This window comes from Dioscorea cayenensis, unplaced genomic scaffold, assembly GCF_009730915.1.
Source record: "Dioscorea cayenensis subsp. rotundata cultivar TDr96_F1 unplaced genomic scaffold, TDr96_F1_v2_PseudoChromosome.rev07_lg8_w22 25.fasta BLBR01000571.1, whole genome shotgun sequence".
NCBI lineage: Eukaryota > Viridiplantae > Streptophyta > Magnoliopsida > Dioscoreales > Dioscoreaceae > Dioscorea > Dioscorea cayenensis.
Window position 1 is genome coordinate 75 of NW_024086962.1, and position 25,585 is coordinate 25,659.

At 33.8% G+C, this 25,585-nt stretch overlaps 1 protein-coding gene across 3 annotated transcripts; it reads right to left on the minus strand.

Moving 5' to 3' along the window:
* Positions 1-1,683: 1,683 nt before the first annotated feature.
* Positions 1,684-9,803, minus strand: LOC120254675 (cycloartenol-C-24-methyltransferase 1-like). Of its 3 annotated transcripts, none has more exons than XR_005534696.1 (12): positions 9,744-9,803; positions 9,088-9,183; positions 8,242-8,308; positions 7,478-7,551; positions 7,283-7,367; positions 7,094-7,149; positions 3,419-3,473; positions 3,217-3,264; positions 2,708-2,908; positions 2,506-2,631; positions 2,308-2,425; positions 1,684-2,053 (listed from the first exon to the last, which is right to left on the minus strand). XR_005534696.1 is itself a non-coding variant. In XM_039262740.1 (12 exons), exons 2-12 carry the CDS (start codon positions 9,168-9,170, stop codon positions 1,993-1,995), a joined length of 954 nt encoding a protein of 317 aa, XP_039118674.1. In that variant the 5' UTR covers positions 9,171-9,183; positions 9,744-9,803; the 3' UTR covers positions 1,684-1,992. The 3 variants fall into 3 exon arrangements, 2 of the variants coding, with proteins under 2 accessions (XP_039118674.1, XP_039118675.1); XM_039262740.1 differs by having other exon boundaries at positions 2,308-2,405; XM_039262741.1 differs by lacking the exon at positions 3,217-3,264 and having other exon boundaries at positions 2,308-2,405.
* Positions 9,804-25,585: the final 15,782 nt, after the last annotated feature.

Sequence of the window (25,585 nt, forward strand, 5' to 3'; positions counted from 1 at the left end):
TTTTTTTAAAATTAATTTAAAAATAAAATAAATATGTATTGCTAGGCTGTTTTGATTTTAAAGAAATAAAAAAACACAAAAAGAGAGGAGATTGAGAGAGAAGAAAAAGAGAGAGCTTCATCTTGAAATTATATTGAAAGCGCTTGTTTAACCTTGGCTCGACTTTACTCAAAATCAAAATGAAGTACATTTAATTTTTTGAATTTAATTACGAGTAGATTTATTTTGAAAGTAAAACTACCATTTATATAAAGATTTTAGTTATTAAAATAAAAAATGTAAGTTATATAAAATTTTTAATATTATAATATATAATAATATTGTATATTAAAAATATATTTATATATTTTATGATATTGAGTTAAGATCACCTCACAATTGGAAAACAATAATTTACTTTTCTTCTAAATAAGACAGTGAGGGTTCAACTCCCTTTTATAATAATGGTTGAGAGTTATGACTTATCCACATTTTCATATTTATACAAAAAAAATCAAGACCACCATGGTTGATCGAGTTGAGCTTTGGTCGGAGCTCCACTTGAAATTAATTTTGAGTTTCGAATTCTGAGCGGAGTTTAACGCAAAGCTAAGTTCATGGATTGTTTGATAAATTGACATACTATTCTTAAGATAATTATATCGGTTTTCTCCAAAATTGAGACAAAGTCTATATGGCTTGTTTTTTGCAAAAATAACAATGTGACTCCATTGCTTCTCTAATTTGATCCTCCTGACTAATTCTCATGCCAAGCAAATAAGACCATAGGAAATTGATATTTTAATTGCAACAAAATGGATATTATATAAATTTAAATCTTGAGGTGATTAACTTTTTTATTTTTTATTGGATAAGTGTGATGAGTATATGTTAGTCAGGGGCGTGCCGCAGTATACAATCGGAAATGAACATTTGACTGTGTCCCCTCACCCAATAACACAGGGTGTAAATTGCAAGCCCACACGGCACAAGAAAGACATGTTATCACCACTATCTCTAGTGAATTTTGAATTTGGCAATTTTGAATTTGGGCAATAAATATCCCACGCCAACCAAAGGCGAAGCCAAGATTTTTTGTGTTTTTAAAGGGGGAAACAAATCATTATAATTCTAATTAAACTAGTAAAAACATTGATGGGGACATACACCAGTTAAAAGATGGCAAATAATAGAATTTTTTTCATCATATAAACTAATTTATAAAAAAAATAAATGGATTTGTGAAAAAAAAAATCCCTCTAAAAATATAATTTGCTTAAACTATATATAAATTAATGTAAAAAAAAATTGGAGATTTGTAATACTATATATATTCATTTATAAACAAAATTTGGGGAAATTTGTAAAAATTATATATATTTAAATATAAAACATCTTAATGGAGGATTTGTAAAAAGGGAGGGGCCATGGTCTCCCTTCACCCACTCTGGCGCTGCCTCTAATTGAATCGCCTATGACTGTAACACCTTTTAGGTCACCCTAATACTGCTTGGCTATGAAACCGTTGAGGTGATTAATTATTTTCATATGCCATTTGTGTCATTTAAAAAAAAAAAATGGAAAAGACAACAAAATTACCTGTTAGAAACTCATTAACTAATAAAAGGTTGGTTGGATAATACATACATTTGGACACATCATCACTCAAATTTGGTGAAAGAAAACCCACCTAGACAAACTTCATAATGCGAAAGCCCATAATTTGCATAATGCCTTCTCCGTTAAAAAGTACAATTTTGACATTTCAGAGTGATAAAATTAACTAATGAATGACTCATGTCATAAATTACATCTTGAAGGAGAATTAGAATAAGTCTGTCTGCAGTTGGATCTTCATATCTTGACCAACATTTTGACAAGTCATGCACATAAATGAACGGAGACCAAAAACGAAACCGAAAACTACTCTTTCCCAGAACAAATATATCAATTGAAACACGGATATAATTGAAGAGCTGTCGAATTTCAGCTAATTTCTGTCATCATATCTCCTCAATAATTTGAAACCGGCTTCCGTGCCAAAAAGAAATACATCGGTGTGAAAATCTCCATTCTGTACATAAAAAATTCTCGGAAATATGATAAATTCTTACAAAGGTTTAACTCTTAATGATTTTTTCTGAAAATTCATTATAATTGTACTTAGCTTTTAAGTTTTTAAAATGAATTGAATCCATATAATATGTTTAATTTGCATCTAGCATGATTATAACTCCATGAATCAATAAAGTCATTTAATGTCACACATGCTACTTGAAATAATGAATCTTCATAAACACATAAGAATAGCTAAAAATGTTTGCCCACCTTCCGCCTTCCACAAGGCCTTCGGCAGCCTTCTCTAAAATGGATGAGACTCTCTGACTTCCTGCTGGCGCAAGATGCACAAACTCTAATGCCTTGACCTACAACTCAAATTGTTGAACTAAATACAATAATCTCAAGGCATAACCCAAGAAAGATTATAAAACAGCTTCTTATGAATGTAGGTATGTATGTATATACCATTGTTCTAGTGATGAAACTTCCTAATGATGTTAAACGAAAGCTGGTTAACGAGAACTGACTAGTATCAAGAGGTAGATACCAAGTTACAGGGGAATCTGCTGCAAGATCCTTTTCTGATAAAACCTTCAAAGAAAGAATGCAGTAAATTGTTATGCAATTAGCAGCCTTTAGATTGCGGACATATCATGCATATCTTTACCTCAAAACCGGCAAGTTTCAAAGCCTCAAGGCATTGAGTTGTTGATCTTATGTCAGGGAGTCCATTACCAAGCTCAATTTCAGCTTTTATTCTCTGATGAATTTGGTTGTTAGGATCAAAATTATCAGTCATGCACCATTCATAGGCAGCGAAACATTGTCCGGGCTTTAGAACTCTGTATATCTCCTTATAGCATGCAACCTATGCCAAGCAAGAACATAAATCACAAAACATTTTTAGTACATTCATTGTAAATAGAAATTTAGACATGAAATATAGCAACATATGCCACATCAGGGTGCATGGCATGTTGCTTCGATCGCATATATTGCATCATAAGTATTGTCAGCAAATGGCATCTTCATAAAATCGGCCTAAATCAAACCAAAAATCAAGAGCATATTAGACTAGAAATTAATTGCAGCATATGACAAGATTACTAAGTTACATGGATGAAAGAATGAAATATATATATATATATATATATATATATATATATATATATGTACCTTGACAAAATTACAGGAATCACTCAATCCTAATAAGCGGTTCAACTCCTGTTGAATTATACTTGTTAATGTAAATATATATATAACACAAGTTCGAATTTTATAAATGCAATGGGAATTTGAATATAATCAAATCAATTTTAACCATGCAATGAAAATAAACATTTCAATTTGAGGATAATTAAAAGCAGAAGAAACTTACAGTTCCTCTTGAGATTTGGTATTCATTGTTGTTCAAGCCAGTAATAGATGTTGAGCTGCAATGAAATATATTATTGTTGTTAAAAGCCACTAATAACTATCAAACATCCAATTTTAGTTATTTGTACATTTAAATGTTAGATGCTCATTCGTGATTTCAATTTTTTATTTTTTATTTTATTTTTATCTTTATATTTTAAAATATTTAATATTATTTTCCTCTTAAGATACATATGTTCACATAGATTAACCTTTTACTTCATAAATATTTATATTTGGTTAATAGAAGTGGAGCAAAGTGGCAGAAGTGTAAAAAGTTGGAGTCACTCTTCCATTAAATTCTCACTTTTAGTTTAAAACGTAATTCTTAACTATTGAGTAAATCAACGAAATGGAGAAATAAAAATAGTGTCAAGATAAAAAAAATATATATATTTGGAAGAAAATTGCATATATATATCCTCCTAAAAGTTTATATTTGAATATATTTTAATAAATAATAAATAAGTGTGTATCCCATAAAATTTATCTTTTTATATATTCAAATCGATAAAATTATTTTTACAACATCTAACATTAAAATACTTAAAATATCCAAAAAAAAAAAAAATTTCAAATTTTTCCCTTTTTACTTTATCAAATTTTAAGTTTTCTCTTAATTTCTTTTCTTGGAAAGGGGAAAAACATTGTTACAATCTAGTTGAATTAGATAAATAAGAATTAAGAATGTTTAATCAAGATGAAACTATTTCTGCCCCACCCAAGAAGTAGTTTAACCTATAACAAGAGGTATAGAAAAAATTTCCTTCGTAACCTTTTTCATATAACATTTTTTTTTTTCAATTTTCTCTTCTCCACCAACTGTAACCAACACTCATGCCTTCTTTCCTCTTGTGCCTATGGTTTCTAACTCTTTTGTGATAAATTATTTGTGACTTTATTGAATTTTAGCTTTTTAATTTCATTATTTTGAGATTTTTTATAACTTTCATTGTATTTTTTTTTTTTACATTAGAGATAGTGATAACGAATGTTTATATTCACAATATATAAAGCAAGGCAACAATAAACTATGACTACAATGATGTTTGTATGTACCATTATTAGAAATATGGATTATCACGTATTTTAACTTAATTTGTATATTAAAATAGAGTCGTTTCAACTAAATTGGTGTGTTTTACGGTATATACAATAATAGTTATTATACAAAACAATATAATATAAGTACATTCCACAATAATTAAGCATATTAAATAATAAAAAAATATTATAATAGTTAAAAATAATGTTATTTATAGTAATAATAAAAATATTGATAGTTATATATAATTATGCTAATATTAATATAACATAATGATAATCATAACTCTAATTTTTTTAATCCAACGGATATCATTAAAGTGGAATAAATGGAGTGTAAAAATGTTAAATTTGAAGCAAAAATTTCTTAATCAAAATGCTATTATAATATATTCTTTCTTATTCCTCCTTTCCGTCAATCAAAACTCCTTAATTCAAATGGCTCTCCTTCAAAAGAAATGATATTAATCTACCAAAATGATCTACTTTTGACTTAAAACAAATAGTACAAGTCTACCAAATGTCAGCATTGCCACTCTATTATGACTTAGAGCACCATCCACTTCTATGCTAAGTTTTTATAACAATTGAGGTAAAGAGGACAAGGTTAACAAGTCACACAATAGAGGGATGTTGCTCTAACAGATAACTTCTTATTTACCAAAGCAAAGCATAATAACTAAGCTACAATGTATTATTATTAGGTTGTTAAGAAAATCTATATCTGTGAGTGTATATATAAATGTCTAGATAATTGTTGGACCTTAACTTTACTCAAGTGCTACTTTCCTATTCATTGAGAACATCAACCCGGATATGAACTTCAATATCTTTGAACAGTGGCAAAGTAATAAAAACTCATATCGCATCCTTTTGATTAGTTGTAAAAAGTATTTATGCATGCTCTATATTTACGATAGTGTGTGAGCCGACATTTAATGCAGTGAAAACCATACTAAATACTACAAGTTCCTAATTGTTACCATAAAATATTAAAATGCAAATTTGCATGGATGATTAAATGCGTGTTTAAGTTTAATAACAAAAAGTAAAGATAAGAAGCTCTGAAATCAATAAATTTTTTTCAATGACAATATGATAGTACAACCAAACCAACATCCAAGAGTTTGAGATCAAAACCAAGACCGAGACAGACCCTAGTGGTAACAAATAGTAAATGAGTGACAACTCTAATCCAAATAAAGAGAAATATGCGAGTTTTAATTTCTCTCACGCTCAAGTAGGGGTGGACATGGCAGTGGATCGGGATCGGGCCTCAGACTCAAATATCAACCCATATATTCGGGAATTTGGGTCGGGCATGTCATGCCAAATGTGTTGATCCAAGCCCCGACCCGACTTTGATTGTCGTTAAGCTCAGACCATTTAACCCGACCCAAAAAATAAATAATTTTTATGAAAATAATTGAAATAACTAAAATAAAAACTACTACAACCCCTAAAATTTTTTTCAAACATTTTAAAAATACAACATGAAGTATTATAAATGTTTCTATCTTTTTCAAAGCATATTACTATTATATATATAATTATATATATTTAAAATATATATAATTATATATTATTTATTTATTCGACTCAGTACGGGTCGGGTCAAAATTCATCCAGACCCAGGCCCGAGATTCAATCGGCTAAAACATTTGAAAGCTCAGCCGATTTGTACTAAATTTTCTAAACTCAGGACCAGATTTTTTGAGCTAGGTCAGGTCATGGGTCGCTCTACCTATGTCCACCTCCCTACACTCAAGAGCATATGTAGACAACTTAATTTAATTCAATATGAAAATGAATTAAGTGAAATCCATTCAATTTTTTTTAAGTTATTTTGAATTATTTTGGGTTGTCTCAATATTTTTAATTTATTAAGAATTATTTTTATTTATTTTTAAATTTTTAATTAAATTTGTTTTAAAAAACTCAGTTTATAATTTATTTTTAAAAACAAAACAAAACGCAAATCAAATCAAGTAGTTGGCAAGTTGGTATGGTATTGGTTTAATTTCTTTGGTGCCTTTTTTCTCACATGTTAGTTGTTTCACTCATCTATTTCTAATTTAATTAAATAATAAAATGATATTTAAAATAATAATAATAATAATAATAATAATAATAATAATAATAATAATAATAATAAACTTGTTGGGACCAAGTTCAGGTCACTCTAAAGTGTTCCGTGACTCAGATGGGCCCGGCTAACCAACTTCTGCTCACTATTAATTGTTACAATCATAATAATCACTTTGACAAAGCATAAGAACCGCCTATTCAATATGATGGTTATGTTTTATCATTTTATTTATTACTAATTTTGTATAAGGATTATATTCAATATTTTTTTTAAAAAAATATGGAACTAAACATTTAATGAATAAGAACATAAGTAATTTTATTCCAAAAATAAATATTAATTATAACATGTAACAGAAGATGAAAATGATATGATGTTCTATCAAGTTTTTTTTTTTAAAAAAAAAATAGAAATTATTTTGAAAAAAAAAACTTGACGAAAATATTCAATGTAACATAAATATGGTCCTTAAAAAAAGATAATGTTCTTGAAAACCACATTTACCTAAATCTTGCAATTTCTCGCAGTGGTCCACCAATTCCACATCCCACGTCCAAAACCTATATTGACAAATAAAATATATATATATATATATATGTATAGCACCAAAATATCATAAATACATTTGCTTGTTACTGATCTATAAGCACAATGGTAAAAAAGAGAAAATATAAACTTATAAGTAATGAACACCTTCATTCCCTCTTTCAACCCCAACTGTAGTGCAAGATAGTGTTCATGTCTTTTGATGCTCTCACGTAAGGACTCTCCTTTCCATCTTCACCATCAAAATTTTATAGGCTAATTAATTCATCACAATCACCAAAAATTTTTCATAATATAAACAGTAAATTATATATATATATATATATATTTTTATTTACATACCTGTGAGCAAAATGAAAAGACTCTCCCCATCCATATTCGTAGAAGCTGGTAGCAAGGTCATAGTATTTATTCACCTGAATTATTTACACATGCTTAAGAGATACTATCATCTTGAAGATATAAAACCACTATTCTCTCTATATATATATAGATATATATATATATATATATATATACATTATGTACATCAATTGAGCATTCAAATGGGGATAGGCATCTATATATATAAAATAGAAGAGTTAGTATTTTATTTGAGTCTTAAGTTAAAGCTCCAAAATTCTAATGTATGACTAGCCTATATTTCTTTAAAAAATAAAATAAAATATAAAATATAATTTGAGCAATATTGATGTTTCATTAGATGAATCGAACTGTTAATTACAAATAATAAGTATGAATTATAGGACATGTAATGTATGCCACTGATATTGTAAATCATCCAAGGCAGCTTTCAAACTTAATAATCAGTCTTATTCCTTGAGAAAAGCAAATTATCAATGACTCAAAATAATCAATAAAGATAAGATTTAAAGAAAAAAGTTATGACGGAATAAAAGTCAATTATCATTAACTTCGAAATTTTAGGCTTCCGTATGAACTTGTTCCGAAAAATATGAACAAATAATTTTGCTAAATGCAAACTAAACATATTTTATCTTAGTCAATCCAACCAATAATTAAATGAACTCACACATTCATATTTATATTTACTGGCTTAATTAACATGAGACTATTAATTACTCTCCATAAACCATCAGTTATACCATATCAGCGTAGTTGGCCTTTCTTGTCTCTTCATCTCCTCCAAAACAAACATGATATTTCTCATACCTGTGTCAAGAAAAGCAAGTCACTATCTATTTTTATAATTTTCAAAAATTATAAAAGTATTAGATAAAGCATTGATAATCTCAAAGAAAAAAAAAATCAGAAATTTCTGTTAGAAGAACTTTAAATTTCCAAATGAACTATTTATAGATTCTAGTCATCTAAAATCACAGAGAATAGTTTAGATAATTTAACATGTTTTAATAATTAGTGATGGCAATTAATAAATACAAAAAAACATAAAGAGGAAATCCACTCAACACTAGAATAACATCACTAAATTCTAATGAAGCAAAGGAATTTCCACATAAAAATTCATCATGAACCAAAACTGATGGAAAGACCAAAACCTCCAAACTTGTCAACATTAAAATTTGAAAAAAAAAAAAAAATGGGGCACAATCAACAAATCAACAGCCATTGAGAAGAACATCAAATATTAGACAGATCAGAGGAAGGCAAAAGCAATATAAATTCAACCAACGACAATGTTATATTTAACCATGGTAAGGCCATAAATAACATCAATATTTTAAGAACACAAGATAAAATATATATAGCACTAATCCAGTCTTAATCTCTGAGAACATTTGGATTAGTCCTTGCATTATTGTTCTAAATCCATTAAGGAAAAAACACAATTCCTATTAAGAACCACGTTAGAATCTAATTACAGGATAATACCATATGATCACGTACCTCATTAGAACATGGATCAAGTAAAAAAAAAAATTTTAAATAACAGATGACAACATTAAAGAAATAGTATGAAAAAACATTACTGTTGTACAGCAGATTGAACTTCCTGCTTCTTGATCTTCCCACCCAAATTAGTGGTAAGATCCAAAGCTCCAGATTTTGACATTTTCTCCCAATCCCTAATATAAATAAATAAATAAATAAAATCACAGCTTAATATTAAGAAAACAGCATAAAATTTTTAATAGAAGTGGTTTATCTACCTTTTTCAAAAAAAAAAAACATAAAAATCTCACTTTCTTTTTTCTCAAACTTGACAAAATGAAACAGAGAAAACCCACAGAAAAGCACAACAAATTAAACATCAACTTAAGAAAAAGAAATAATGCCTTCAAAAGCATGCAATATAAAATAACATTAAATATTTCACAGGCACATGGTATGCAGTATACTACAAAACTGACAAAAACGTAATGCGACAAAAACTTTGCTTTGTCATAACATTGAACTTTTCTCAAACAGATCAAAGAACCCGCTGGACACTAAAAACCATCTAAAAGCTAAAAAAAAAGTTATTTATTTATTTAATAATAAAGAACTAAAGAAAAAAAAATAAAGTAAAATAAAATGAAGCAAAATTAACATCACCACATCAAAACTTAAGATCAGAACACACAACAAGGACATGAAATCAAAAGAAAGGTTACAACTTCACTAAATTACACTAGAGAAAACAGACCCAAAAATGAGAGAGAAGTAGAGCAGTTAATGGTTTTCCGGGAGGAAGAGTGCTGGTTGTCTTGGCTTATTTATGGAGATGGGGAAGTGGAATGCAAGGGTATTTTGGGAATAAAGAAAGTTATGAGAGGACCGGATAACCGGTTATCAACGGTAAATGGATTAAGAACCGTCGGATTGAAAGCACAACGGACTGATCTATGACTGAAAAAATGCAATGTTTTCAGAACCGGACCGGAAAGTGAACCGGTCAAATAATCGGGTCATGGGTCAATCGGTTGGACCGGATGAACCGGTTTGGTCGAACCGGATGACGTAATATATATATATATATTAATATATACACGAAAATATCAATTATTCAAACCCTAATATATTTAAGGCTAATTCAAACCCACCACATCCTTCCTCGGTCATTGTGTTCAACTATACATGCTTGATGCTTTCCCTGAAAAAGTGAAAATCAAAATAATTAAATAAATAAATAATCAAAATTCCAACCAATCTCATTCAAAGATCAACTTCTCATCCTCCAACCACTAATATATATCAACCGTCAATCCATCTCAAGATCCGTGCCAAATCCTAATATGAAGACAGCCATCAACCCGTGAAGACCTAGACCCTTCTTCCCCAGCTTATCTCCAGCCCACAAGGTACCGCAAACTGTAACCTCCTCACCGGAACACCAAATTTACCATGGTTCCCCAGCACAAGCTCATCGACCACCACCACATGCTAGGACTGTGTCGTCGCAGCCTCAGCCAAACGCTCCATCTCTAAACACACACTCCTTTCCTCTGCTTCATCACCATTTTCCAAATCATCTCTTCTGCCGATCTGCGCTCGTCTTCGTCCCACGCTTCTTCTCTCCAGGCTTAAAAGTTGAAAATTGAGAAAAAAAAAAATAGAACCGGGGTCAACTCGGTTCCGATCAAACCGGGCAGTTCGGTGGGTTTGACCGAGTTTGACCGGGTCAACATCTAGTCAATGATTTTCATAGAACCGGACCGGACTGCTGGCCGGTTCCCGGTTTTACCGGTCTGACCGGCCGGTCCGGTCCGGGTTTCAAAACATTGAAAAAATGTCACGTTGTTAAATGGATTGGTGAAAGGTGGGTGGACCCCTCACCATGTGCCACCAACAAAATGAGCTGTGTATTATTATTATTTGGAGAGGGTCAGAGAAAAGACAACTCATGATGAAAAATTTTCAGATAAATTTTAGTAAATTATGAATAAATTAATAGCTTAAATAAATATTTCCAATTTTAATTATGTTTTTCAGTTGATTTTTTTTTAAAAAAATATATTTTATATAGATAAGTTTGGGGAACCAAACCGTGAAAAAGGTGATTTTGGAATTTTTTTTTCTGGAAAAAAGAGTATTTTTTTAAATCCTATTTTTTTCTAAAAAAATGTTTGTTTGAAATGGGACATATTTATTTAATAATTTTTACTTATCTTCATCAAGTCTAATGCATTATGCTTATAAATTTCATTTGTTTCCTTATTTATTTGGCACTCATGTGAAGTAATGTATTTATATTTTAAAAATTTACTCGATGTTGATAGGTATGTATTTTTATAACTTGGCTATTAACATATGTTTCGACACAAAAAAAACTCATAGCCCAATGGTAATGATCGTATTCTAAAAAGTAATTATGAGACATTTAAAAAATCTCAAGTTTAAATCTTTTAAATGTAGTCTCTGTAATGGGTCTCTAGTCATAGGTGCAGATTTACTAATTAAAACCTATATTATTGAATGAGAGTGTATGAATTGAATGATTAATTTTCAGTCTTTCCGTATCATCCTCTCATATATATTGCCTTTTGTTTTTATAAAAACCAAATAAATAAAAATACGTGAGATGTGGCACATCACTCCATATCACCTATTGGCAATTTTTTTTATTTTTAAAAATAAATTAAGTGATATAATTTGCCATATCAACGACCATGTGATTGTTTTTAAAATATGAAATAAATGAACAAATTACCCTGTGACAAGTGATCATATGGGACAAAATAAGCTCTATATGCATAGTGCATGGGATTAATATTATTTTCTAAAATACAATTACCGAAGTGTGATGGGTGATGTATGCCTATTAAAATGACTAATAGGGGCACTTTAAGTTAATACATAAATAAATAAGTTCCTAATATATATTTGATTGAGTTGAAGGACAGGGATAATCATTGGTTAACTATCTTACGAATCATTTAGCATAAGTTAATTAAATATTTATGGGAGAAGGGTTATAAGTTATAACTCACTGGATGGGAAGGTTTGCACAAATTTCTAGATCTCACTAAGGAAAAGAAAAGAATTAATGCTTTTTTGTGGTCAAGTAATGAGGTGCACAAATGTGACTGATCTCCATCAATCAATTCTCCCGGACCTCGTTCTGCCACTCAGAAAAGTAAGAATTAATGCTTTTTTGTTGTCAAGCAATGAGGAGCACAGATCACCATAAATCACGTATGCCGTACCTCGTACTGCCACTCAGAAAAGTAATGGTCCATACACAAGCCGCGTTCAAAGAAATGAATGAAACCATCAGCGATTTAAAATTTTTTGGTTTTTTCCAATTAAATTAAATATACAAGCCATACTATAAATAGCATTCATCAAATGAGAGAAATAAAATTTGGATTCTTAAGTTCTTAACTTTCGGTGTGAAATTTCTGGGTTTTACCATTGGGTGGGTTACATCAATACTATTTTTTTTTTAAAAATCAATTAAGAAAAATATAATCATAATTAAATAATTTAAAATATCTTGATAAATGTGTTTAAAGCATATTTAATTCATTCACAGAATAAAATCACTTGTTAACAATATCAAGATATTTAAATTACCGGTAAATAGGTTTTTTAATTAATTTGAGGGTGTAGTGCAGTAACTAATACTTAATTATCTAGAAATCCACAGGAGTCTCATATTTAGGGTTGTGGGTGAAATTTTAAATTGTTACAAGGATATTCATCATTCATGAGAAGCAAACCTCTTCATTTACAACAATCATCCGATAAAAACTGGTCAATAAAAAAATAGTTTAGATAATAATAATTTAAAAATAATTTTTTATAAATATGAACACATTTTGGGATTAAACTCTAATTTTTGAATTGAAAGAGGAATAAAATATTAAAAATTTGAAATTAGAGTTGAAAGAGAAATAAAATATTAAAAATTTTATCATAATTTAATTGTTAGAATAAATAAAATAATAAAATAATAAAATAAATAAATAAATAAAGATCACTAAAACCAAAAGAAAATCTAAATAAATAAAATTTGAATTTTAGATGGCAGCGCCTTGTATATGTACTTATTTAAAACTTATAAAAAGATATATTATTTTCTAAGACAAGATTAATGGTGACAAAAATATATTGCATCACTTCACTTGTAGTGTGCCAAACAAGGTAGTCAGATTCGATCTGGGCATCCTTTCGACCAAACCTAAGGGTCGCAGGTTAAAAGTTCAACCCGGGTTGAACCTTTGTCAATAATAAAATTTATAAAATATACAGCATAACAATTAATAATGACAAAATATTATATAAAATGCAATAATATAAACATAATTAGTTTAATTTAATATTGTGGAAATTGCCAGAAAACCCCTTAAGTTTGCCATATTACCAAAAAAAACCCCTAATTTTGCAATCCCCAAAACCCCTTCCTTTTACACTCCATGATTTTGAAACCCCCAAAGTATGTAACGGTGGTTAACGGAGTGATTTTTAAATTTTATGGACGAAAATGCCCTTGCACGGGAAGTCGAGCTGCAGACCCATTTTCGCAGGTGTGAGAGGAAGTGGGGGGAGGGGGGTTTGTTAGGGCTACAGCCATTTGAGTCGTTTGCTTGTCTTCTCTCAACTCGCCTCCACCATTTTTTGCACATCCTCTCAGAAATTCAACTTTTTTCCCTCGCCACCGTGTCTCAAGGAGAAGTCCCGCGCAAGTATTCGAGATTTTCATCGCTTTGTAATCTAAGGTATTGATTATGGTTTTTATGTTAACTATTCGTTATAAAGAAACATTTTTTTCGGGCTTTTTGTTTTTGTGATTTTGTTTTTTTATTGAAGACATCGAAGCCCGTAGGGGATTTATCGGCTCGGGGTTTTTGTTAGTCTGCATGGAGATTTCTCGCTAAGGTTTTTGTTTTTGTTTTTACATTTTCGTCTCAGGTACATGATCGAAATAGTTTTTTTCGATTGTTGTGATTTGTGTAATCGTTTATAATATACGCTTTCCCCTTTCAATTGATATGGTTGCAGCTAGTACAAAATGAGGTCTCCGTTTAAAGAATGTGCTTTTACCGTTTAAGTTTTGTCGTCTTCGTTTAAATATTGGCATCCCTATTTAATAATATAGGTCTTTGTTTAACAAGTGATATTACTGTTTAAGAATTAAGAGTTTACCGTTTAACAACTTATATTTCCGCTTAACAATTTGTGAATACGGCTGGCTGAATGTGCTGTTATTGTCACAGGCTTGTGATTATAGCGGTCAATCTAGTTAATGGGCGATGCTACTTGACACCGGTAGTGGAGACCGTGGCTGAATTGAAAGTTCACATGATCCCTCAACACTGGAGATCATCCGAAGGACACCGTTTGCAGCATTCACTGAGTTGGAAGCTGTATTCCAAGAGCGGGCCCTTCTTGATTCTCTGTTGCAAAAGTACAATAGCCGCACCAATAAATTCAGGATCGGGGAAAGCATGCTGACTTTCAGGCCTAAAGATTTGGCCCTCGTTCTTGGTCCGCGTTGCGATGGAGACGCAGTCATGTTTCAAAAGAAGAAAACACGCTCAGCTTTCGAAGAGAGGTATTTATCCAAAACCTACGAGAGACAGAGACTCCATCAGGAGCACTCTTCAGTAACTCGTTGGACAGAGGGGAGAAGAAGAAAATTTTGTGAAACTACTGATGGTATACCTCATGGGTACAATCCTCTTCTCAAATACCTCCTGCTCGGTTCCTAACTGAATCGTTGATTATGTCGATGATCTACCTAGCATGGGGCAATACGTATGGGCGCAAGCGACGCACAAGTGGCTTATGGAGGACATTCCACAAGCAGCTGCTCGAGTGCAAGCTAGATGCGCGGGGAAGAAAACCAACACATGGTATATCAAGGGTTGCACGGTCGCGCTTAACATATGGTTTTATGAGATGACCAGAACCGGAAAGAAAGTCTGTTTCGGCAAGATCCCAAGGATGCTGTGCTACGTTGAAAATAATTACCGGAAGCAAGCGATGATAGAAACCAGTTTGTCATCTCTCGAAGGAAAAGAGGTAATAAATCATGAACAATGTGTTTAACAGTAGATGTTAATGTTTAAACATATTCTTTACCGTTTAACTTTGTTCATTTACCGTTTAAAAAGTATCTTCAATGTTTAAAACTTTTGTTCTCTGTTTACGTTTATGTTATAATGTTTAAATATATAAGTTCAATGTTTAACTATAGTTTTTATTGTTTAAACTGAATGATTTCGCTAAATTGTTTGGTTTACACATGTTAAATTCCTGAGATGGTTCCGGCGAATGCTGATGAAGATATATTTGTTCGGGCCAACCATAGGTTCGATGTTATTGCTCCGGAACCACTTGCTCGAAGGCAAGATGAGAGGGCAACCTCTTCAGTGCGAGCTCGACGCCGGAGAAGCCCTCCCCTACCCCGCTAAATTGCAACACCCCCACCGACGATGACAACGACAGTCCCCTCGACCGTGGCAGCGCCCCCGACGATACTATGCGAGGATGTCACTGCAACTCTTATGTAGGCCTGCCAGATATTGATGACCGAGTTCTCTCGGCTTGTCGCTCGGGTTGAGGTATTGGAAGGTCGGTCACAATCGACTGCGTCGTCCCTCCGAACAAATAAATCACCCGGGATGGACGAGGCGTCGGATTTTGACGACGACGACATCATCGCGGAGGCCATTCGAAAACGGCCTCATTCGAAGAGGCTTGCGAAAAAGAGGAAAACAATAATGCCTCTGTCTCCACCGCCGACTGATGGTGTTACCGTTAATGACATGGCTGTCACGGTGGAGGAGATCGCAGATGATGTTACCATTGCCGCGGTTGATAAGATCAATGACTCCGTCATGAACCCGGTGGAATGGGCGGCTGACAGTACGGCATCAAAGATGGACACAATCCCTGAAGAACAAGAACCAGCTAACATAGGGTCTCCAATTGATGTTGTTGCCGTGGCCACGGTTGAGAAGGTCGTTGACTCTATTGTCAACAAAATCATAGTCACGGTGGAACCAACGGCCGACATTACCGCATCGAAGGCAGACACAATCCCACAACAACAAGAAGCATGTAAAGATATGTCTCCTCTTGATGCTGCCGTCGTGCCCGCATCGAAGGAAGATGATGCTGGTGCTAAACTCCGACGACCGTCAACAACAGTGCAGCATGATGATCCCAAAACAGCTGTTGACGAGGGTCAAGGGAATACCGCCGAAATGACGACGAGAGAGAAGATCAATGCGAATAAAAAATTAGAAGAAGTTCGGAAAGTCTTTATTCCGAAGAAGAAAAAATACGTTGGCCAATTGCGCCACAATAAGTACGAACAGGAGTTGATAAGGATCTTCCTCAACTGCCCTTTGGACAAGTAAGTTTGAAGTTTTTATGGTATTGTTTAAACTATTACATGTTACCCTTTAAGTTATATATTTAACGTTTAACTATTCCAGATAGAATTTAAACTATTATATTTTACCATTTAATTTATTTAGTAACCGTTTAAATATTCGACATAGAATTTAAACGGTTGATGTATCAGTTAAATATTTACAATATTGTTTACGTATCTCTGTTACCGTTTAACCGCAGTACTGTCCTGTGGAAGAATGACTCTGTCAGAATCACACGGTCCAGATTATTCGATCTGCTTGAGGGGAAGGAGATGGTCGCAGACGATGTGATGGACGCTTTCGTATGTATAATCCAAAATTCGCTGATGATAGTACCATATTGTTATAAGAAGCGCGCCTCCATCACACGACTACTGGCGCTGTTTATGTCAATGCAGGAAGACGCACATGATACCACTATGGCTATGATCGGAGATGCCGCGCGCAACTTGCATGATGTTGAAATTGTCATCCTCCCGATAATTATGAATGACCAATTCCATGTCGTCGTCCTTGACAATGACAAATAAGAATACAAGAATTATTCTTCATGCCACAGCAAGGAATACGATAAAGGCGCGCTAGACATGGTAAGTGCTTTAATAATTTATGTTTAATTAATAGTGTTTGGTAAATAACCGGTATCCTAATATGAACTTGTATACCTCCATAGCGGAACCTATTCGACCTTTGTATCGACATGGAGTTCGGCGAGTCGGTGACCGCAAAGTACCCACTTGTTCATGACACTGAAACCCCACGACAAAACAAGGAAGTGTCGACTGCGCCGTCTATGTGATGCGGTTTATCGAGCAGTTATTCACAGATGAGAAGCTACGGCTACCGCAGACGAACGTCCCTTATCTGCGATTAAAGTATGTTTCCCGCATACTTAAGGAGGGGAGGGCAGCCGACATCACTGCCAAAGGGGAGTGTTCGAAAGCGGGTTCATAGAATACGTTGTCTTAGTTTCAAATGTATACCAGTTTAAATTCAATTCATTGTTTTCGAAGAACATGACAAATTTTGTCAATGTAAATTTATATGTATCTATATTTATATACTTAACTCATTTTTTTAACCTTCCAGTATCATTGTTTAACTTGCACTTTCATTGTTTAATTTTAAGTTTAATTGTTTAACTATCAATATCATTGTTTAAATATCCATGTTACAGTTTAAGAAGAACTAGTTACTTGTAAAAATAAATATTTAACGTTTAAAATAATAATGTCTCTATTTAAATACATGTGTTAACTATAAGAATAAGATTTTCTCTGTTTAAAAATGAAAAGTTGGCACACAATTAAGTTTGTTTCTTTTTAAAAATCAGCTGTTTTACAATGGCTAGTCGGCGACAGTTTCATTGTAAGATCTGCGATTGTGACTGGAGCCGTAGTAGCGGTTGCAACGTAACTCGCGGACCTCAAAGGCTTGTGACTCGATCCTTTTTCGCCTAGGACGCCCAGGTTGCCTTCTCGTCACAGGCGGTCGCAGACGCAGTTCACGATTTCCGTCCGTAGGCTTGTCATCGTCGGGTATGGGGAATATAGCTTCCTTATACACCAGTTTGTAATTATCGACGGTGAAGTAGCCGCTAATAAATCGATGAACGTTGGTGTCTATCTGTATTATTGCAGAGCAAGCACGTTTACACGGTATACCATAAACTTGCCACCTGTGACATGAACATGTTTTGATGGCAAGATCTACAGAGTAGCTGCACTGGTCAATCACTTCATAACGATCATCGACACAACGACCAACACGAAAATTTCGGCTATCCTCCACAAGTATCTCCACCTTCGAATGTATGTCCGGGCACAAGTAGGTCTCCCATTTGTTTTCTTGCTCACGGCGGTCGCATAACATGCGCATCAACTTGAACTTGTACAGCGTACAACACAAATCTCAGACAATGTTAAGCGAAGACATTGATATTTAAACATAAACACACTTTATTAAACAGTAGTATCATAAATTAAACAATGATGTAGATGGTTAAATGCAGAGAAATATATTTGAATATTTATAAACTATTTTAAAGGATAATACGAATTCGTAAGTGAAAATGAACATTCGAATACCTTATGGAATCGACCATCTTCGTTACCGGCAAATACCGAGCTTTTTTGATCCAAGCATTGAACATCTCACCCCAACGTTCACCTCTGAACAGATAATTCGACCAATGTGCCATATCCGATTTATTAATCAACCAGTGATGGGCTTCGGGTGATGTGGCCAGCAGTTCATTCACAGTATCATCGAAACCTTTAGCCATGGATGCCCACGCAATATGAAAGTATATAGACCAGCACTCCTCTCTCAATGCCTTCGCTAGTCTGATGTTGCCTTTCATGAAATTGGCCTCCAAGTGTCGAAGACAGTATGCATGTGGGGAAGAAGGGAAGACTCTCGCAATAGCGTTCACAAGGCCCTTGGACCTGTCTGAGACGAATGTAATTATCTCATGATAATCTCCTTACTCGTATAAAGCATCACCTGACTTGGATATGAACCAAGTCCAATTGGCATCGGTCTCGTTGTCGACAATACCGAAGGTGATGTGGAAGAAACCATTGTTTCCATCTTTGCATGTAGCACCCAGTAGAGTACCCCGATACTTTCCAAGGAGGTAAGTACCATCGACAAATAGCAGCGGCCTGCAAGCCTTCTTGAATCCGACAATACACGCTCTGAAAGAAAAGAATGCACGTTTAAATCGCTCACCGTCTCTTTCAACAATCGCAATGCTGCCGGGGTTTGTCTCAACCACCTTATCCACGTACCAAAGCAACAAATCGTAACTGGAGATGTCGCTGCCGTCGAGCACCACCCGGGCATACTGTTTCCCAACCAAGCCTGCTTGTATGGAATGTAGACACCATGTTCCCGCAACATGTCCTTCTGAATGTCGATGGCTTTGTACAAGGGCCGGTCTTTGAGTTTCTGAATCACCCGTGCGCTTACCCATTTTTTGGACTCTTTTGGGTGTGAGGCCGATCCCACTCCACCACCACAAGTGTGTGACGGGTTCATTATCTTTATTCTGAAAGTATTTCTATTATATTCTTTTGATGCATAAAGGCGCCATTGACAACCAATGGCAGCGCATTCCACAGTGACCCGGTGTTTCTCGTTCTTTATGAATTTGAAATTGAAAATCCGTTTGATTGCAAAATTTCAAAGTGCGTCCCTGAAATGTTCAACACCTTCAAAACATTGTTCGATATCCAACGACAACACTTCAGAATGATCTGACGAGGAAGGAAGGCATCCCACACCGTCAGGTTCGCCATGGGGTTGACCGGGAGCGCTCGCAGAATCTGAATTCCTGCCAACACTTCAGTTTAAACGAAACCATCCATAAGTTAAACAGAGACATAACGTGCTTAAATGATAAAATCATAATTTAAACGTTAAGTCAAAGAGTTACACGATGAAGATAAAATTTAATTGTAATCAGAATATATTTAAACAGAGCCTGTTAAACTTAAACCGTAATGAACTTATACAACTAGATAAACATAAAATAGAATAATCTTACAACGAGAAAAACTCGTTTTCAGTGAACGTGACACATCCGCTGGAAGTCGACATCGTTTTCTATTGGACAAGCCATTTAATACCCATCGGGTGTGATAAACTTTACCCTTACACGGGAAACATCGAGATCTCATTGTTCACATATCTCAGCTAACACTGACTCCCAAGAAGTCAGCGCCGTGAACATTAGCACTCTTCCCTCCCCGTTGTATCTAGCAATACCACAAAAACTATCCATAATATAACTACTGAACTCGAATCTAATAAACTAAATGAGAAGAAGAAGAAGAAGAAGAAGAAGAAGAAGAAGTAGATAATGTAAAGAGCCTTCTAAAATGTGTTTCATAAAAAAGTACGCAACTGTATGCATAAAGTCAGACATGATGTGATTGGGCACTATTTTTCCCACCATTTTAAAGGGCAAAAGAGGTATTTCATTACATGGACCCACTTGAAGTGACCGACAAGGGTTAATCCCTAGAGACAATCATTACTAGCTCCTTGGCTCGTAATTCTTCTTCGTTTTCCACCATTGCCGCTTTCAACCATTGTCTCAAAGTTTTTCTTCGCTTGTAAGGACGATGTTGCAGTGTGAAGTCCTTGCAAGCGACCGGTCGACTACAAGCGAGAAGCGGCGGGAAGTAAGCAAGTGACGATAGAAGCCAACCTGTCATCGCTCAAAGGAAAGTACTCCACTTATCATGATTCTCTTTGTTTAAATATAAATCTTTAATGCTTTATCAAATATGATATAGTGTTTAATATATTGGTTCACTATTTAAAATCATTTTATATAGTTTAAACAAATATGTAAACCGTTTAAATATTATCATTTCACTATTTAACAATATATGTTATTGTTTAAATTGAATGCTTTTACTGATAGAGCCTCCATGAAGAGAACACTTGAGCAGCTTGCTTGTTCACTGTTTAAAATAATTCTTAACCGTTTAAATATTTTGATTTAACTATTTTAAAATATATGTGATTGTTTAAATTGAATGCTTTCTGCGACATCGTGTTGAAGATGGATATTTTTCCAAAACATTGTGTTACAGGCATTCCATCAATCCTCTTGGGTACCTCATGGGTCTCTGTTTAAACGTCAACCTTTTACGTTTAAACAATTATATATATTATTTAAACTGTCGGTTCACTGTTTAAATAATTTGTATATCTTTTAAACATATTTATTTTTTTGTTTAAACCATTGTCACTGTTTACACATATTTATTTTTTGTTTAAACATCGTTGTCACTGTTTAAGTAGTAAGACGATTTTGTTTAACATTTTGTTTGTTTACAATGCCGTTTTTTGTTACTAAAAATACTTAAATATCAAAGGTTGACACTCAAATAAGTTTGTTTCATTTATAATATTTAAACATTAACAATGACCTCTGATTAACTATCAAAAGTTCACACTCAGATACGCTTGCTTCATTTCAAATAAAATATTTACAACATCCACAACATTTACAATGTCTTCACGGACATCAAACACTTGCGAGTCTATCCTAGTTCGTCTATTAAGATTTCGGCTTTCCTCAACAAGTATCTGTACCTTCGAATGCTCACGGCGGTTGCATAACATGTGCATCAACTTGAACCTGTACAACGTAGAACACGAACAGTTAAAAAAGGGAGTTAAACAGTTAAATGAAGACAATAATATTTGTACACTAAGGAACTTTTTTTAAACGCTGAGAACAATTCTCAAGTGATAAATATCAATTTTGTTTTAAAGTATATGTCGTGGTCACCCTCTCCGGAGAATCCTCCACAATCAAGCAATGCGTGAAAACTTTCTTGTCCTGATCAAGTCAAAATGCCCGCTTAATTGCTTGCCCATCATCCTCCGCATTCAAGCAATTAGGCGAACTTTCTGACTTGAACAGGAAAAGAAAGTTTAACTTGTTGCGTGATCAATTCTCCAGAAGAGGATGATCACGACAAATCCTTTAAACGCATATCCTGGACACATGAAGATGAAACTCATCCGAGAAGAAGCAGAGGAAGAGAATGAGGGGGTGTTCAGGGGAATTGGTCTTTCTTCTCATTTATGATGTGAAATCCGTAAGCCGGTTGACACTTCGATTTCGAGAAAGAATAAATTTGCCATAAATTTTTGTGTACGGGATACCGTAACGAGATATAGAATTTAATGCCGTCATTAATTCTTGTGCATGGGATACCATAAATTTGCCATTGGCCACCTGCCAATACTTCAGTTTAAACGAAATAGAAAATATTTTAAGCAGAGACATAAAATGTTTAAACGATACATTACAATGTTAAACGGTAATGCAAATAGTTAAATACTGACAAATAAATTAAATGAAGAAGACAATTGTTAAATATAAAAATAATATATTAAAACAGAGATAGGCGACGTTAAACGGTAATCAACTTATACAACTAGATAAGCATAAAAAAGAAGAATCTTACAACGAGAAAAACTCATTTTAATTAGGATTCGACAATGCCACATCGTCTATCTCGACAAGATCGACAATGGCACATCCGCTGGAAGTCAACCTCATTTTTTATTGGACAAACCATTTTATATCCATCAGGTGTGATAAACTTCACCCTGACATGGGGAACATCAAGACCCAATCGCTCACGTATCTCAGCTAAGCTAACACCAATTCCCAAGGAGACAATGCCGTGAACAATAGCCCTCGAATTGAAGAAATTCTAACCTTATTAAGAAACCGGCAGAATTTAAATATAACAAACCAAATGAGGAGAATAAGAAAAAGAAGAAGAAGATGTGATGAGCCTTCTAAACTTTGTTTGACAAAAGGCACCAAAAAAATCAGCAAAATTGTATGTATAAAGATTGGACATGATGTGAGTGGCCGTTTTTTCCCGCCATTTTCAAGGGCAAAAATGAAATTTCATAACATGGTCGCATTTCAAGTGAACGGCAAGGGTAAAAAGAGAATTTAAACAATAACGGAAGGGTTGTCCGAGGTTTACCAAAATTGGAGGGGCTGTTTGGGAAATTTTTAAAATTCACGAGGGGTAAACAATAATTTTCCCTTTAATATTTAAATTCATTCTATTCTCTAAAAAAATTATAAATAAATCATTTTATATTTATAAAAAATAATTTACATACTACCTATTTTATATGTATGCTAATTTTTTTAATAAACTTAAATTATATATATATTGTTAAAAAATTTTGTTGTTTTCAAATTTTATCCTATATATTTTATTGAAAGGAAATATTCAATTTAACTAATTTAGTATGTTTTACTTAAAAATAAATAAACAAATGAATATATAGGAGTTTTTGAAACTAAAAAAAAATCTCCATCTCTCCCCACAAGAAGAAGGGACCCATGGCAGGAATCATACTACGAGAGCCAATGGGTCGTTCCTTAACCCCTGATGGCCACAAACAGATCAATGACGATCAACAACATCTGAAAAGAAATGAGGTTCTCAATGTTCAACAATGGCTGAGAAAGTCATCCTTTCCCTCCTTTTGCGAACTTGATCATCCCTTTGATTCTCTCTTCTAGTACGCCCCTCCGCCATCTTCCTCATTCTTCTCCTCTCCATTAATCCTCTGGCCAACCTTATCTTTGCAAAGCCTACCACCTCAACCATGGCAAGCCCAATACCTAGCAATGTGACCCCTTATACCCAGTAATTCCACCAATTCTAGGTCAAACCGGTATGATCACCTGGTCTTGGTCGGGTTTATTAAATCTGGTTCTTGGGTAATGATCTGAGAGGCCTCATGTGTCATGGCACAACCTACGGGCCTGGCATATGATAACTATCGCGACAACCAAAGGAGGGATACCCACACCACTCAACTCTCGAGTAGCTGCATGGCTAAAAAAATCCCTGAAATGAGCAACACTTAATAGAATATACAAAAATATGAAATATACAAATACATAGGGGAAGCAACAATATCACAACCTGGTAGATGAGTTCAAAGAAATATTCTTGTCACAAGTATAACAAAGTTTTCAAGACCTAGATAAGCAAGCAAACCAAGCATACAGAGTTTAAACACACTAATGGATCCATGTCCGTATACAACATATACATGTTCAAAGGATAACATATATGATACTGGAAATGAGTGATGAAAGAACGATGATGAATGCCCACTACTTCGCCTCCTTGCCACACTATTGATCGCTAGAGCCTGAAAAGAAGGGAGGGTGAGTAACCTAAGTCACTTAGGGAATGGGTTAGCACATTTCCAAAAGAATATCAAACCGAGTAAGATAAACATCAAAAATTTTCGCATAAATATACCAACTTTGAAGGATTCAACAATTTGCATAACACACACACACACACACACATATATATAAGTGAAATCCATAAACAACATAAATGATAAATTTTCCCCAATTAAAGGTTTCACTTTCAAAATAATCATCTTCAAGAATAAAATGAGTTTGTAAAACATCAAACTGTGAAACTCGTTATAAAACTCATTCTTTACAAATATATGAGGAAACAGTGCACGAGAGTTCAACATAATAATCACGAAGTCTCAAATAATATAAAGCATCTCAGAAAGCCGAAGAATGGTCTAGAAAACCATTTAAATTGTAGCCGTAGTCGTGGCTAAGTTCAGAGCCATCAAGGCCCTCATGTCCTTGGTGTTGAACCACGGGTTCTGTAAGTTAACTTCGGAATCCCGATGTATCATCCAGTCAGGACTCTACATGCCATTTGAGATGGATAAGCAAAATTGGGTTGTTCACACCACCTCTAAAGGCTAGCCCATGGGGACCCCCTACTTCAATAGGCGGGTTCCAATCCCATCACTATCAAACCCCTTCCTCCCCTTCCCTCGCCTTGTAGGTGTAATAGTAATATAAACCACAACAATGTAACAGTTGGTCCATAACCAGGCCAATGTTCCCATGCTAGGAATGAGCATCATTCCACATAAATGTATATCACAAGCATTATATGCATATAAGATTCACACTTCATTTCAAATTTGAAAAACCAATTAATATACCCAAAGGCATAATCATCAAATATCAATACTTTAGTTCATAATTTAATAACATAGAGATTCAACAAAACCTCCTTTTAAGATGATAATTTCTGGAAAACTTGTAATTAAAACCATCAAAGGACACAAGTGACATTCTAAGAGAATCATGCAATATGAACAATACTCACAACTTAGGCGAGGAAGCCTCAGGTGCACTACTCCATGGCCGGCTCCTTGCCTCGCGACGAGCCTTCACCACCTAACCAACCAACACAAGCACAAAAAAGCACCAAGAATTACACAAAGAAGGCAAGCATGAAATCCTAAGGTACAAAATGCAAATGAAACCCTAAATCGTTTCTGAGGTTGATTCAAGACTGGCTTCCAAGGTTCCCAATGAACTCCTAAGGGCCTAAGCTTTATTCTAACGCAAAGAAGTGAAAGAAACAACTAAAGTTCACTTGTGCTACAATAATGCTACAATGAACTATAATAATCGTGATTTTCCTACAAAAACTGGTTCTAGTTTACAACCAAATGAAGGCTCCATTCAGTCTTCTAACTTAACAAACAACAAAGGAGAACTAAGGCCAAGCTTTACAAGCCATAATTCACAACCTAG

What these genes read in the sequence shown, in the direction of transcription:
- LOC120254675 (XM_039262740.1), bottom strand. Translation starts at nt 9,170, where the DNA reads ATGTCAAAATCTGGAGCTTTGGATCTTACCACTAATTTGGGTGGGAAG. An exon ending in GTTTCATCACTAGAACAATG is followed by an intron (nt 2,406 to 2,505) that starts GTATATACATAC and finishes TTTGAGTTGTAG; the next exon opens with GTCAAGGCATTAGAGTTTGT. An exon ending in GGCCTTGTGGAAGGCGGAAG is followed by an intron (nt 2,054 to 2,307) that starts GTGGGCAAACAT and finishes TTTTATGTACAG; the next exon opens with AATGGAGATTTTCACACCGA.